The sequence below is a fragment of the Manacus vitellinus genome, unplaced genomic scaffold (genome assembly GCF_001715985.3).
Source record: "Manacus vitellinus isolate BGI_N305 unplaced genomic scaffold, ASM171598v3 scaffold_0_pilon, whole genome shotgun sequence".
Classification (NCBI taxonomy): domain Eukaryota; kingdom Metazoa; phylum Chordata; class Aves; order Passeriformes; family Pipridae; genus Manacus; species Manacus vitellinus.
The window spans coordinates 23,318,241-23,334,540 of record NW_021938789.1 but is presented as its reverse complement, the minus strand read 5'-3'; the positions used below and the strand labels follow the sequence as shown (position 1 = coordinate 23,334,540).

Genomic DNA, 16,300 nt, shown 5'->3' with positions numbered 1-16,300 from the left:
ACTGCTGGTTGCCTGGGAGAAGAGACTGACGCCCACCTGGCTACAACCTCCCTTCAGGTAGGTTGAAATGTTGATTCACAAATACATATCTTTCATTGTTTTTCAGTGATCAGGAGTTTAGCCATGCCATAGGAAATTTATGATATGTGAGAACGCACTATCATCCCCCAAAATGATTTATTTTCAAGTTTTCTCATGAAATTATCTCCTTTACGAGACTTCTCCCATTTGCCAATGTAACCAATAACTTCTCAATGACTTTTGTTATGCTGAGCTATATGCAAGGAGATTAGGTAGGTCCCTGGGTCACTGTGGCTTTAACACTCGTCTAAAATGTGAAGGTTAGTATTTTTAATCCCTTTAAGTTGCAGAGAAGGAACTTGAAGCTATCGTTTAGGAGATGAGTGTTCTGTTGAGCAGGCTATTAGATGAAGGAGGAGCTATTTACAAGCAACTTTGTGGCATTTCTTACACTTTGATTTCCTTTGCCCTGAGAGCCAAAGATCAATCTGCAGCAAGCTACTTCACTCTTTTCCCCATTTATTTTATTGAGTGTATCAATGGAGCAAGGTGTTGCTTATTGAAAGATATGTGGAAGCTGTTTGAAAAGCACACATTGTTTGTACTGGAATACTAAGTAACAGTCTAAACTTAGATACTGTAAAGACTGCAATGTTTTATAGTCACACTTGAATAGTAAAATTGTTCAACTACCCAGTTTGATACACTTTTTCCTCACATGAAATTAATCACTTGGTTTTGACAGTAATAGGTTCCTTAGACTGGGCTGCCTTGAAAATTGATTTCTTTAATGCTTTTTGCTACAGTATGATCAAGGAAGTAGTGAATATCTCATACTTAATGATATTTGGGGTTTTTTTTGATAAGAAAAGCACGCTTTGCTGAATGTAAGTGCCAGTCCAGGGAGTTACTGCAGGATGTGCTTGACTTTAGGTACTTCAGTGCCTCCTTGACATGGCTCATGATGTTATTGTAAGTTAAGTCTTTGTAACAAAAACCGAGTCACAATATAGGAAAATATTTAAGAAGGTACAAGTGCCTTAATGCATGACTGTAAAAATATTAAGAATTCTATTTCTTTGGATGCTGAAATCTATATCAGGGAATATTTTAAATCTAGGACTCAAATCTGCAGATGAGAATCCTAACTTGTGAGGTTTGTCTTAAAATTATTCTCAGTCTTTTCTGATAGAAAAGATTTTCTGGTAATATTAAAAAATCTTTTGGGATGAAGAATGTGGATGGTAAGAATTTTGAGGGGAAATTACTTTTTTTTTTTTTCCATTTCCAGTTAGTTTGACTTTTCTTGCTTTTTAACAATTTCCATGTTATTTTTTCTTTAGTCTGTATACCTTTAAACACTGCTGCACTGTACTACAGTAATTTATTCCCCAGCTTTTCCCTGATATCTACAAAGCGTCAGCTATTATTTTCAGCAAATCGAATGAAGGCAGATGTTTTCATTAATCCAGATTTTTGCCATTCCAATGAGTTTTCCTGGATAGCTTGCTATTGTTTTACCTTTATTTTTGGCTATTGAAATTCAGTTATCTTTCCTAGTAATCCAGGAGAATACACTCTGGTTTTGTTACTTATATCACTACCCATTTTGTTTATGCAGGACTGCTGCTGCTTATGGTTCTTCCTTCAATTGTGGTTCCATAAGTATGTCCAAGAACCATTTTTTTTCAGATGGCATTGTGCTTCAACTTGGTTCATTAAATCCAGCTTTCTGCATGTGTGAATACAATACAAATAATTTCCTTTGTCATCTTCCTCCTAACCTTTTGTGTACAACTTCCATTTTATCAACAACATAGCTGCTAACATCTTTCATCTTCCTAATCATCCCCATTACTGTTACTCTACATTACCTGCTTTTTGTGCCATCATATCAAATTCAGTATTCTTTTTCCATCTTCAGTAAAATTCAGCACTACTTCATTAGTTTAATCATGTTTCTTCTGATATCTTACCCTCTTTTCTTTTTCCCTTTGGCATAGTATGTTTGTACACTTAGGCGTTTCATCTGTTCTTTTTCATACCAATGCAACCACATCATCCACATTCCATTTCATGTTTAGCTTCTGCTATGATGCCTACAAGGGAAAAGACAGTGAATGCTTATTAATTTATAGGACAATGTGTTTAGGCACTTTGTCTAAAACACTACTTTTTTGTTATTATCTTTTTTTTCCCCTCCATGTTTTGTGCAGTGTTTCCTTCAGATTGTGAGCTTTTGGAGACAGAACCTGGGCTTAAATATGTACTCAGAAATCATACGCAATATCACATCTAACATCATAAGTTTTAAAAAAAACTTTAATATTATTGATAACAATGAGTTTCCTGGCGGATATTTGGTGTATTTTATTATTAAGGACAACAGGAAAACAACCATGCAAACCTGAAATATAAAATGTTATTTATTAATGTTTTAATTGGTTCAGAATAACCAATGCTTCAATTTACTGTGCTTCAGTTTTCTCTGTGCTTGTGTATGTAAGTTCAAGTACATGATCCTAAGGATGTAATGCTCAGGGGTTGCTTTTCTTAGTGTCTTATGTAGGGAAAACAACAAAGTGAGACAGGGTCACTGTTAGGTTTTTTTATATTCTTTATGAGAAAAAGGGAAAGTTGTACATGATATAACAAACTGAGAATGAGAAAAAGAAAGGTTTGACACTGTGGAAGAAGAGTTCAGCAATAACCAAAGCATTGATAATGAGCACTGTTTTAGCCAAAACTCCAAAGTGCAGCATGACACAGACTGCTACGAGGAAGCAAACTCCACCCCAGTCAGTCCCAGCACCTGAACTTAGCATTTACTTATTTTAAGTTCATTCGAGTCTGTTTTTACATTTGAATAAAATCACATCAAAATGATAATTTGAGTATTAGTTGCCTTGAAAACCTGAACTTTATAGAGTTTATTTGGAAGATTAGCAGAAGGACCTTCCTCTGATTAATCTTTTTAATACTAATAATTTTTTAATCAATTTATTTTACTTGTGAAAACCCTTAGATTTTTATTTGTAGCAGTGTAGTTTTTACTCAATGAAACAAGAAACTCTTCTTATTCCAACCACTGTTTAAACTTGATGGGGAGTTATTGATGAAAAAAGTGTAGTGGGCAGTGATTCTTTGAATGGGGCGAGCCTCATTAAGCATGTAATAGTAGTAGTACATCTGACTACTTTCTTTATTTTACTATTCAGCCTTATTTCATATCAGTCAAAACACACTGCAGGAAGTTATTGTCTGGAAGATTATTGCATTTATCAAAAAATTGAGGTTAAGGTCACCCTATTCCAGTTTTATAACACCATTTGTGACTTATGCCTCCGAATGTAGTGTCTGTCTTCTCTTATCAAATAATGTAATTTTACTGAAAATGGAGTGCTTCTGTCTGTGCAGACTGTCTGTATTCAGTCTGTTGGACTCTAGTAAATGGATATCTCATTGCTGAAGAACTAAAGAATGAGGGCTTAGAAATGTCACTTAGAAAAGGGAAGGCCTTTATGGACAGAGTAAGCTCTCTCATTAGTTTGTTTCTGAGACTCTGGCAGTTTAATCTTGCTTTACAAATTAACTTCCCACTGTTGAAAATAGACAGAGAGAATATGATAAATACCAAAAAATAGTAAATTAATTTTTGCACTTTAGGTTCCTATCAGTAACATAATAACAGTATCACTTAATATAAAGCTACTGAAAGTATTTTGAAAATTAATTAATAGTTGTGAAGAACTGTGTAACTTCAGTAATAAACACTTATGACAACAGAAACCGAGAAGAAAACGGAAAGTGCTGTATTCAAAGCAGAGTTTTAACAGAGTACAATAACTGTGGAGCAAAGACAATGAGGTGAAAGCAAAATAGTGAGTAGCTGCTGATTGAGAATAGTGCCAGCCTGGTGTGGCATTAGCTGAGATTCAGGAAGGTAAATACTATATAAAATTATAAACTTTTGTCATATGCATACTTGCAAGATGGAACAGATGGAAATTTTCTAGGCAACTTTAATTTCAGCATTTCTAGTTTTCTGAAAGCTTGACTTTTGTGTTTTTGTATATTTTGGGGTTTGGGATTCTTTCACTTCCTCCTCCTCTCTCCCCCATTTTTATTGTGAATATTATTTTGTGCCTGTCAGTTACAAATGTTCCACAGAAGCAGATAAAACAACATATTGAACTTTCCTTTTCAGTTAGAAAATCTGTTTATGTCCAAATCAACATATGAGTACCTAATTCTTGTTGAGTATTCGTTGCCAAAAATGCATGTGTTTTGTATTTTCTCAGATTATCTTTTCCCATTGCAATTTTATATACTATTACTATAGAATTGGGCAAATTAAGAGTTAATTGTTTTTAATGCAGACTGCATATTTGAAAAAAAATTCTAATTTATCTTACTTCCTTTTCAAAACCAGGCATCCCTGTCTCATATTGCACTGTGTATTAGAAAGCCTACAAATGCCTGAGGGGTTTATGTGAAATTATTTGTATAAACATCTTATAGCTTGTTTCAAGGAAAATACTGTAACATATAACATCCCTTTTTTAAGAAGCATTATTTGACAATTCAGCTATAGCAGCTGGGGATACTGTTACCCAGCTGTTTATGGCTACTTGTTTCACAGTTCAGCCAGCAGAGAAGAAGTGCAAGTTCTCACTGTTCCACTACACTAGAGTCAACAATGGCTTCAAAATATGTAATTAGCAATTAGGTTAAATTTGCTAATTTTGCACTTAGGTAGATCAAGTTGAATTCCTCTGGCTGTACACTGAAGAATTATGTTTCTGTCAGGAATATAATATATTGCAAGATTCTAGGAATAAAAAGCCTTGAATTTCTATCAGTGTGGAAAATGATTCTGTCTCTTGAGTATCAATCAGGTTTCATTGTTTTTTTCTGTAAGAATGGAAGCCTTATGCCACTTTTCTCTGTTTATATTTTACTGAACATTGAATCATGTGGTTTGCTTGTTTCATCCAGGCTTTTACAATGGTGCCTTTCCTATTCATATAAATAAAAGCAAACAATTAAAAACAACCCTCAGCATTTTTGAAGTTGTTCTTTTCATCAGCAACATGCTCTCAGTAGTGATGAGCAACTGCTAAAACCCGTTTTCTTTCTTCTACATGATACTTACTTATGTATTTTAATTTCTGGGAAAAGCAAAAATAGGATTCAAGATATAACAATGAATGGATTGCTTTACCCGATGTTTTACATATATATATATTAGAGAAAGTTAACTACTTCTTTTACTTAGCAATTATAAAATTCTGGATTTAGTTTCATCTCTACAGTAAAGGGAATACTGATGATCTACAGTTGTACTCTTGCATTAGGTGCAGCCAAGGAATAATGTAGGCAGGTCACCATCAGGTTGCACAGTTAAATACTTCCATCCTAGGTGAAGCTTTGGCTATAAATGTGCCCATCTACCTCCTGTCCAAGATCACAAGGAGAGATGGAGACTGTGGGATAGCACTCATTGTTTTCAGGTGTTAGGTCAACTACTGTGTTCTTTTTAGCTTTTTCTGGATAAGGTTACTTCCTAAAGTGAATATATATATATTATTGATTGTAGGATGGAATGGGAAATTTGAGAGTCACTAAAAAAGGAATACGACTTGAAGGAATATCTGAATTTCTACTTCCACTATATGTGAAAGAAATCCATTCCCGGAAGGTAGGTGTTTTTCATCTTTATTTCTTAATTTAGAGCTAATATAAATTGATCTTTTCAGTCTCAAACTACAAAGTTTAATTCTTTCACCTCCTAGATTAGCAATCAGTAGAGGTTTGCTTTGAGAGTGCCTTAAGAGTGAAAGCTTCCTTCATGTCAAAAATTATTTTTTTTTTCTGAAACCTTGCTTGCCTCTTAAAAGAAATGTCTTATCCTAATGAAAGGAGATTCAAAGCATGTATATTTTATACTTCAAATTACCTCAACACAGGGAATGGAACAGTTGAGTCTTCATTTGATGTGAACTCCAGAAAAACAAGACTGGTGATAAGCGCAAAATGCAGTGAAATAAGGAATGGTTTTGTTTTTTCTGGTATTAGACATAATGATTTCTTTTTCATTCCCGTTTTTTATTTTAATTTTTGTTTTCTTTTACTCATTAGGGAGGGGCAAACTTTCTATTAATTTTTTCAAAACAAACCCTTTTTAATATTAAATGTAATTGTTTTATCACATAACAGCAGGTTATTGCAGAGGAAAAAAGAAAACCAAGTTATTATGTATTAAGAAATTCATTGCAGCTCATTTTAACTCTTGTTTTGATTTAGTTATACTGTTTGTATTAACATTGTCAACGAAATAAAAAAAAACAATTTTGAAATACTGGAAACCTCTAAAGTTCTTTTTACCATGCAAGTGATTATCTATGACCACAGAGGAATGTTACAATGGTTTTCAGTTAACCATCTGCAAAGAATTTTAATATGCATACTGCAAAAGTTGACAGGAATCAAAACTATGTTGACCCTAAATGCCTTTGTGACAAATTTTGTTGTTTAAAACCTGTCTTCTATGTATATAAGGAAAGTCTCAAGGATGTTAATAAATGAGATCATGACAGTTTCCCATTTCTCCTAATTAGTTCACTCTTGTGTTAAGAAATCTGTGAGGTAGTCTCTCTTCTTTTTCTGTAAAACTAAGATCTTTCAGTGTTTAAGAGAGTAGCAGTATTGTCCTATTTAATGAAAAGTTTTATAATATTTAAGTAACCTTCCAGGCAAGCATACTTTTCCTTCAAGGTTGCAGAACATTAGTCAGGATGTGTGTATTTTTCCCATTTCTTTTCTGTGAGTGGACGGTGTGTGTTCTATTGTTCCATGCCCTATTACTGTACATGAGAGTTACGATCTGGAATATTTTCTTGCACAGTGCTTCATATTGCAGAACATTAGTTCTGTCAAAGTGAAGATGGAAACTTTTTGTTTCAAGTGAGAGTAATAAGAGACCCAAGTAGGGTCCTAATTTCATTTAGCTGCTACCAAATCTCAGAAAAAAAACGCACACAGATGTAACTATTGCAAAAGAACAGGATGCAGAGTCTACCAGAAGCCTAATATAAGGTCCCACTAGTCTTTTGAGACTCATGAAAAACATATAGTCTTGTCAGTAAATGTTCTCAAACCAGCAGAAGATAGAGCTATTAACTGTACAAAGTAGTTCAAGTAATATATTTTTGGTGTTCCAGGTCTACTTATATGTATTAATATTAAAGCACTTGTTACCTAGATAAAAAAGTGGTACTTATACAGACTTCATTCTCATCTTGCAGCACTTGTGAACTAGGTTCACTTTTCAGTCTTTTGCCAACTTGCTCAGTAGTTTTTATGCTAAAATTTCAGTAACTTGTGGTGTATGCAAATGTGAATGTCATGACTGAATGACAAAGGAAACCTCTGGAGTTGTATTCAGTTTAGCACTAGGAATTTGTAATGTCTCTGTAGGATATTCCCACAGGTGTGTGGCATCTGCATGTGACATTAGCTGTTTTGTCACTTACAAAATTGACCTTGCTACTGTAGAAATCTAAAAGTAAGCTAGGTTGCCTGAGCTCCCATTACGGTCAGCAGAGACTTGGGTAATACAGACGAGAAGGCTCTTACTTGCTTTTTCCATGGAAGAAATAATGATTTAAGTTTGATATATACTGGATTAAAATATACTGTGAAATTGACAACTCATCATTTATTTTCTAGGAGGAGAGTTTACTCTCTAAGCAAATTTACTCATTCCCCTGTAAAAGAACACATCCATTAAAGTGACATTGTTGGATTAACTCTTGAGATGATTTGTAATAAATATATTCAATAGTAACTTTGCAAAACAACACTCCACAATGGTGACACAGTTTGTAGAATGGTCTCTGAGACACCTCCGTGTAGGGCTGTCAGACCAGGAGGTTGTTCTTCCATTATTCGGCACAAAGCAGAGTGAGGTGGGTAGACCAACAATATAAGCAGTGAGGTACAGCAGTGGGTATGCTGTGTTATGGCTAAGAGGCATGAGTGGAGTTCTTGCATGTTTGCTGGAGCTATCTTTTAGTAAGCTAGATCTGAAGCTAATAACACGTGTTCGTTGGTAGAGGAGGGTTCACCTCTGATTCTGACAGTGATCTACTTCTGGTAAGAATTCCAGGCAATCTGTTGAGTAGCTAGGCTGAAATGAGCTCTCTGCTGCAGCAATTTAAGTGTGAGGGTGATGAGATTTGCTAGTGTAAAGTTCACATATGGTTACAAATGCTGAAGTAGCCACATTTACCTGCTGCAAAATGATGCCCAAATAAGATCACTTATGCAGGGTTAAATGTAGACCTTAAATTGCCTTTATCAGGAGAACTGCATTGAACCTTGTATATAAGTTGAAAAATTGCCTTTTATCTTGTGATTGCTTCATTAAAGCCCTGAATACTAAAAGTAAATGCTAAAATACTTAGAGTTAAGTCAGCTGGAAAACTGATATGTGTGAATTCTTAAAAACAAAATTTCTAGTGATGTTTTCTCCTGACAGTATACAATTTTTTATCAAAAAGTAGTAATGAAAAATCCAGATCTTGAGTAAAATGAATATTTCCTGTTTTCTCTGCAGAAGTTACATAAATGAGAAGGTTACTCAGAGTGTGCTTTTTCCCTAACCCTGCTCTTCTTGCTTTGCTCTTTTTACCCTACGCAGTTAGTGGTGTCCGCAGAACCATGGGTTCCTACTCCAATCCCATGTTTACATAGAAAAGAAACTTCTGTATTTTCATCAAATGACTTCACTGCATGTCAGAAGCTGGACTGATGCATCAGAACCTGAGCAGATATGGGGTCATTTGATTCTGAATTGACATCTTTCCCTTTTGATCAAACTGCTAGTCTGAAACCAGTAAATTTCATCTAGACTATATAATATTTCCCATGTTTATATAATTTGCATTGATATGATGCAAACAAACAATGCAAACTACATTCTTTATGGTGTATCATTAATAAGATGTATGAAATCAAGTAACATATAATGCAGAATCCAATATTTCAGTTCTTCTGAATAATCATTATACTACTGCATCCTTATCATTATACTAGTGCACTTTTGAATAGAGGCAATCAAGTTAAAGTTTTATTAGTTTGTTATATAACAATAAAAGCTGTTCATGGTGTTTTCTTGAGAATGTATTCCTGGGTTTATTAATCTATTTCATTCTCACATACCATACTTAAAAGCCAAAGAAAATCAAGTTATCTTTTTGTTAAATTGTTTCCATTACCTAAAAAGAAGTTAGTCATTGCCCATTAAACTAGAGGGAATTGCTTTCATTTTTTTGCATAAAAAATGTATTTTCTAAAATAAGCATGTGTTTTCCAGAGATATCCTTAGAGAACACTGAATTTAATAATTCAGTTAAAATTCATGGTAAAATGTCTAGAAAACAAGAAATAGAGAATACATATAAACTTCTAACTGAACAGAGGAAACTCTGAAAACTGTCTATATACCTTGTATTTTAAAATGTATGTGAACTAAGAAAGTGTAGATGGGTTTCAAAGCAGGACTTCTTTCAGGTATTTGTTCTCTCCACATTTTCACTGTGGAGACTGAATATCCTTGTAAATTCTTAGAAAGCTTTATTTTACTTTGTTTTATTTCCAAACCTGGATCCATCTTCATAAAAGCAAATCTACAGTATATTTCTTTCTTCACTATCTCTGTAAGTGTGTATAATCATCAACATGGAATTAACCTTTGCTGATTTCAGCCAGCACATTGTACATATTTAGGTTTATGTTTGTGCCTTTGTGAGAACCTCAAATTTTTTTTCTGAGACAATGTCTTTGTTGAGCTTCTCTGTCTGATGGAACTACAAAGATGCAGCATAGGAGATCACATCAAAAAGCCTTTATGAAGTTGAGGAAGAACGTACATTCATCTTGTCCATTGAACCAGTCTTCTCTTTTTGCAAGACCACCAAATCAGGTGCTCCTTGCTGTTACTAACCCCATGCTTGTTTTGTACCGTCTTCTTTCCCTGGCTACTTTGTAATGGTTTTCAGGGGGCTCTCCTCCACAATCTTTCTAGGAACTAGTATGAGACTGACTGGGCTGTAGTTTCCAAAGTCTTCCCTCCTTGCAAGATGTTGCTACACTCTTTAAAGGCCTAAAAACGTGCTGTATTTGTTGACTGAACATATTCCCCCACTCTCCATTTAAACATGTTCCAAAATTTCAAGGCCAGGTTTGCTATATCCTCTCTCTTTTCTGCTCTGTAAGATACACCACTGCCATGTAGCCAAACTAATTTGAGAATCATGCAATCCTACTACTACTAACATATATACGTATCAGAGAAACTCCATTTAGGAGATATCACTGCTCACCCTTTTTGTAATATCAAAAAAATCACAATGGTATCTAAGAATCTGCTGTTGTTATTGCTCAGTGTGAAATGCAATACTTGTTTCTGTAGCTACATGTCACAATCTGCTCAGATAAAACTTGAAATGCTCCCGAGTTCATTTTTGTACCTGCTCTTCAAGCCTTGCCCTTAGGATCATTCACCTGTCACTAAGGATAAAGCCATTATTGTCCTGGTTTCAAAAACCCAGGTAGGCATAGAGGACTCCTTAAGTCATTTTGGCTATCAACACGATGTAGTTCCAATAGTGTCACTTTTATTGGCTATGAACAAGATATAAGGTTTTCTTCATTACAGATTTTGCGAAGGAACAAGTCACTCCTATATTTGTTGGTGGTCTCTGGAGGAACTACCACTGAAATTGAGTTGGCTTTGCTTGCTCTTCACTGACAGCTGATAAGAACTTCCATGATTCATGATTTTGTCCTTGATTTGCTATACTTCAATGACATCTGTCTGAGGGTCATCCAATTGAACAACTCTATCTTTTGAACATGTTTTTTCATGTCAACCTATACTCTTATTGTTACTGTGACTTGTTGCTCAGTTAAGGATGATCTCTGCTTTTTATACTGAAAATTCTAAGTTAATATTACCCAAGTCTTTTCCTTTAGTTGATTATAGCTCATGAATAAAGTTCCATGGCCTATATCTACCCTATTTTATACCAGCCCGAGGAACTGAATTTGGTTTGGGAACACTCTTCAGAAGGTTGTGGAAAAGTTAATGAAGTAGCATCTGTTTTTCTGGGAGTTGGTTGTTGTTTTTAATATCAGTTGCAGTTTCAGTTTAACAAGTACTTCCTTCATGTAATATGTCAGTGGGGAAAACTTCAATGAAACCATGTGACATTTCAGTTTGATGTTCATTATGTTCACTGATCTTCATGCACAGTGTATTTGGTTTGAGCTGTTTTAACTGTATGGGATTCTTAAGCTGAGGAATGACGTTTTTTTCCCTGAACAACTTTGAAATAATGTAGTTGCATATTACACAGACTAAGAAATTACTTAAAGAAATCTTGTATGTTTAAAATGAAGAAAAAAAAGTTATTAGTATTTCCATAGAAATAATGTAAAATAATGTAAAAGCAGATGACTTAAAAGTGATTTGTAAAGCGGAAGAATCTTTATCTCTTTGTGCAGGAATTTGGTCATATTTCTTCATGGAAAACATTTATCTTTTGCATCCCATTTCATAAACGGAAGGTGCACCACAGTTTTTGCTCACTTAGAACTATGAATGCACAGGTAAAACTGAGGGGGGAAATGGGAGTCATTGCAGGGGAAAAATATCCATGTAAGCCAGTAAGCACAAACAAAAGCACATTAATGTAATTCTATCTCCCCCAGATACTGATAGTTTTTTAGCCCTGGCTTAAGGGCTGAGATAATTTGAAATGTATTTCTTACAAGTTGGGCTATGCATTGCCCTCACTTGTAGGCCTTTGGTAGGCAAAGACATATTTTCACAAAAACCATTGTAAACAGTGTGTGTTAAGTTGAGATCTACTTCATATTCAAAGACTCAGTGTATTAACAAAGAATATTCATGTAATAAAATTGTGCTTCTAATGCTGTTGGAAGTTGTCAGCATGGATTTCTGAAGGAGGGATCATGCCTGCCCAAGCTGACAGCCTTCTACAACAACGTATCTAGCTTGGTGGATGAGGACAGCTAATATTGCCTTGAGCAAGGCTTTTTACCATGTCTCCCGTTATATATTCTTAGACAAGCTGATGATTTACACTAAAAAAGGACAGTGAAGTGGCCTGAAAATTGGCTAAGCTGCTGGGCTCAAAGAGTTGTGACCAGTGAGGCCAGTTGCTAGTGGTGTACTCAGGGGGTCAGTACTGAGGAAAGTGTTGATAAATTTCTTCATTAATGACCTGGACACTGACAGTACACTCTCAGAAAATTTGCATATGATACAAAACTAGGAGGAGGAGTGTACAAACAAGTAACTTCCAGAAGCAAAAGACGATAAGAAAAATAATGAAAACATTTCAGTTTCAACTGTTCAGAATTTTAATTATTTCCGACTCACTCTTTTTTCTTTTTCTGTTTTGTATCAGGTCAATCTCAAAAGTATCGAGGGTAATAATCAAATCACAACTTCAAAGATAATACTTCAAAAATGATTATAAGAAGGGTTCTCAAGGTATTCGTTCTGTAACAGAAATTGGTGTTCTGAAGTTTGAATGTGTAATTTCCAGAAATGCAACTTAGCTTCAAAAATTGAATTGACCCATTAGATATAGAAAAACTTATTTCTTATCTTGAAATAAACCAGAATTATTACAATCCTCTTTTACTTATTCAGTTTTGCTTTCAGTATACTTTGTGACTTGTATGATGTTTCTCACTTTAAAAAGCATTTTCAATGTAATCATATGAAGTAGACAAGGCATTCATAATCTACAAAAATAAATTTCAGTAAAGTTCCTGAAATTTCCCAAACTTAAGGTCTGTTTGTTACAAACCAGAGGTGTGAAGTTCTGAAGCAATTTTCATTTTGATGACATCTGTGACAGTTATAAAGCTTAATCCCAGAGTTTCATGAGACAGTTTAGAATAAATAATTCTACTATTTACGTAATTTGTCAGACCTATATTGTGTTAGAACAAGGATTGTTGGTTTGCGGTTCCCCCCCGTCATTATTGTTCTCAACATTTCTGTACTCTAACAGGAAGAAAAACTGTCCCTAAGCAAAGAAAGAAAATTGCATTCTAACTGTTTAAATATACTGTATTTTTGGAGATGCTGAACACAATTTAGTGTCTTACATGATAATAGAGAAAATGAATGAATATTTCAAAGTTTGATATGAAAAAAATAAGACTGAATTTCACCTTGACTAGCTGAAGTGAAATTCACAAATAAGATACAGCGTAATCATCATGACAGTCCCTGATTAGGACACCACTGTTCTCTTAAAGGGAAAAATTGCTTGTTCCTTCACAGCTTCTGATAGCTGCCTACCATAAGCAAATATAATAGGGATTGCATTTAAAACACTGTTCCTCTCCCGTTTGAAATGAGCTTTGTATTTTCTTGCTTTCAGGAAGAATTAAGTTGAATTTTACTGCTTCATAATCTGCACCAATTTTATTTTTTTTTTATATGAACACATATGTATGACCTGCTTGGTCAGTTTTAAGAACTAGAGTGTTTTATTCCAGATAGCTAGCATGCTTTTTGGTTTTGTACTTTACACCCTCTGTTGTCCTAAGAAATGCATCATGCTATAACCTCTAGTTTCAGAAGCAACTTGTCACAAGCAATGAAATTTTCTGCTTTGAAAATGCCTTTACAGGGTATTTTTTGTTTGTTTTTTACCATTCCCTGAAGGAGTTTCCCATCCATCTGGTGCTGTGACTTAAACTTCAATCTTCTTTGTTTTGAAATCCCTCCCTCAGTGACTTTAAAATTTCATGGTTTTTTGTGCTGTCAGATCAATTTCTTAGGAAACCTGCTGAACTTCCATCAGTTTTAGGAAGTAATATGACCTCAGCATCACCTGTAATGGGGAAGTATCAAGTTAAAATAAGGTAGAGAAGGTAAAGAGATACAAGAAGTGCTAGAAGCACTCCTTTTAATGAAGTAGTACAAATTACTAAAACATTCTAGAATTAACACTTCTCTTTCCTTTTTCAGGCAGTGCAAGAAGTAGTGATTTTTTTTTTTTGCTTATAGATCTTCGATATTGTTAACCTCTTTTAAAAAAATCCAGTAGAGTAATCATTCTCTTTTTAAGAAGTAAGTAGCAAAAGAAGTAAGTAGCATGTATCATCATCTTATGGATTATATTATTAGATCTTTGCTAAAATTGTTACTCCAAAGCAGTTTGAAATTTATTATTTGAAAAAATAAAATGGAAGCATTGATTATTCCATAACAAGGACCCTGGCCTGCATCCAAGAGCGATAAATAACATTAACATTAGTTGAAAGCTTTGTTGACTTGAAGAGCATCCTCAGGAAATAAATGCACAAAACCAAACAATTCATATTCTTTTCATTACCAAGTGTATGATGAGTGACTTCCTTTGATCTCAAGCTATTATGCTATATATTAAAATTTCAAATAAAAAATTACCTAACTTCTTGTCTTTAATAAATAACCTGAAATACATTCTACCAATACAATAAAAAATGGACTGGCCTGGCCTTCGACCAAATTCATGTATTCTATGCTGTCTTCCTGTTTCTAACTTTAATTATGCTATAATTTCTCAAGTGTAGTTTCCTTTGAGTTCTGTAGATAAGCATTAAGATTTTCCATATTCCAATTTTTCTATGGAACATGTCTATAAAATGTGGAACATTACCATTAAGAATTATCTCCCTTTCTGTGAAACTAAGGACATGAGAATTGACGAAAGACAGCAAGAGTTTTCTTTTCAGACTTCTGTGGTTGGATATCAGCATACTTGGCTGTTTTGCAGGTGACCAAAAGGTTCAGTTGTACCCATTTGTTACATCATAACATTGACAAAAGCTGTTTCAAAAAACCTCTATGGTCTGCTTGAAAGTTTCCAGAACTTCCTTTATGTAAGGTTCTGTCCAACTAAATTCTGGATAATATCTTCATGGGTTACCTCCTCTTGACAAATTAATACTACATGATATAAATTAGTCCTTTAAGTGAATCAAAGACCCAGTGTCTCTTGTCTTCTTGAAAACAATTAGTTCCAAAAATTTTTACATGGTAACCAAGTTAATTTTTTTTTGTTGTTTTTGTATCTCTTCTTTGTTATAGTTATGCAATGCCACCTACTCAACATCTTCATTAAACAACATTCTGTGCAATCCTTTTTGAATTAACCTTGGGCCAATTTCTGTTCTAGAAATGCAGGCATAGTGTTGTCTGTGTTTCATTTTAAACCTCAGCTATTGCAGCAATATGCACTCTAGCCTGTAGACACATGAACTGTTTCTATATTAAGTTAATTTTAAAAACTCAGTTTTGATTAGACTCTGCTGATTTACTAAAATGTGATTTTAAAAAAAAACCCTTATAATTAAATTTCAAGAAAAATTTTTAAGGTAGTAATTGTGTAAGTTTTTCAAGGATAAGTCTCTAAGCTATATGAGGACCTCAAATTAAACAAAAGAAAACCTTAAAACAGAAAAGTAGTGCATTGTTGTGCAATGTACTGTTTGTGTTAGAAATTCAGTTGGAAATAAACACTAGCAAGAACTTCAGACTATAGATGGTGAAATCCATGGATGGGATTAGGATAAAGAAAACTCACAAGGAAAGCAGGAGACTTATAATGGAAGCAGCTGAAGTTAGCATCCTGTACTGGAATTGGTAATTACTTCAGCATTATGCTTCAGCATTATGATTGTACAATAACAGCTGGGATTTAAAGTAAAGTTGGCTCTTGGGCTCCAGCCAGAGGCTCATTTGTATCTTTTGCTGAATTTAAATCAGTTGTTCTGCAAAGGAAGTAACTGTAGTTCACAAAGTTTGTTAATTTAGGGTGGCAATCTGTCATGCATAATTCTACAACAGCTACTACAGTACATACTCTTGCTGAAGTCTTTGCAAGTGTTAAGTGGTAGTTGCAGTAATATGGGTGTAGGTCGGTGATGCTGAATTTTCTTTTGGTCTGAAATTGAAATTATTTTTACAAATACAAAGTTATTATATGTAATTCTGATTAGTAGAATTGAAATCTTTGTTGATACTAAACTTGGCGCTACAGTGGTGATTTCCCTGAAAGATGCCACTATCACTTTTATGATTTCCCTGAAAGATGCCACAATCACTTTTAGTAGAAAGGAAATTTGAAGTTTACACAAAGGATATAGAATGGCTAGAAAGATATTTTTTTCTCTTGCTGGT

The 16,300-nt window shown here is 34.3% G+C and overlaps 1 protein-coding gene across 2 annotated transcripts in view; it reads left to right on the top strand.

Annotated features, from left to right (window-relative positions):
• Nucleotides 1–16,300, top strand: part of SGCZ (sarcoglycan zeta) — a 182,450-nt gene that overhangs the window by 70,904 nt on the left and 95,246 nt on the right. For both annotated transcript variants that reach the window (XM_018079712.1, XM_018079777.1), the window contains exon 2: nt 5,621–5,722. In XM_018079712.1, the coding sequence (XP_017935201.1) occupies nt 5,621–5,722 (102 nt within the window). The remainder of the gene's footprint in view (nt 1–5,620; nt 5,723–16,300) is intronic.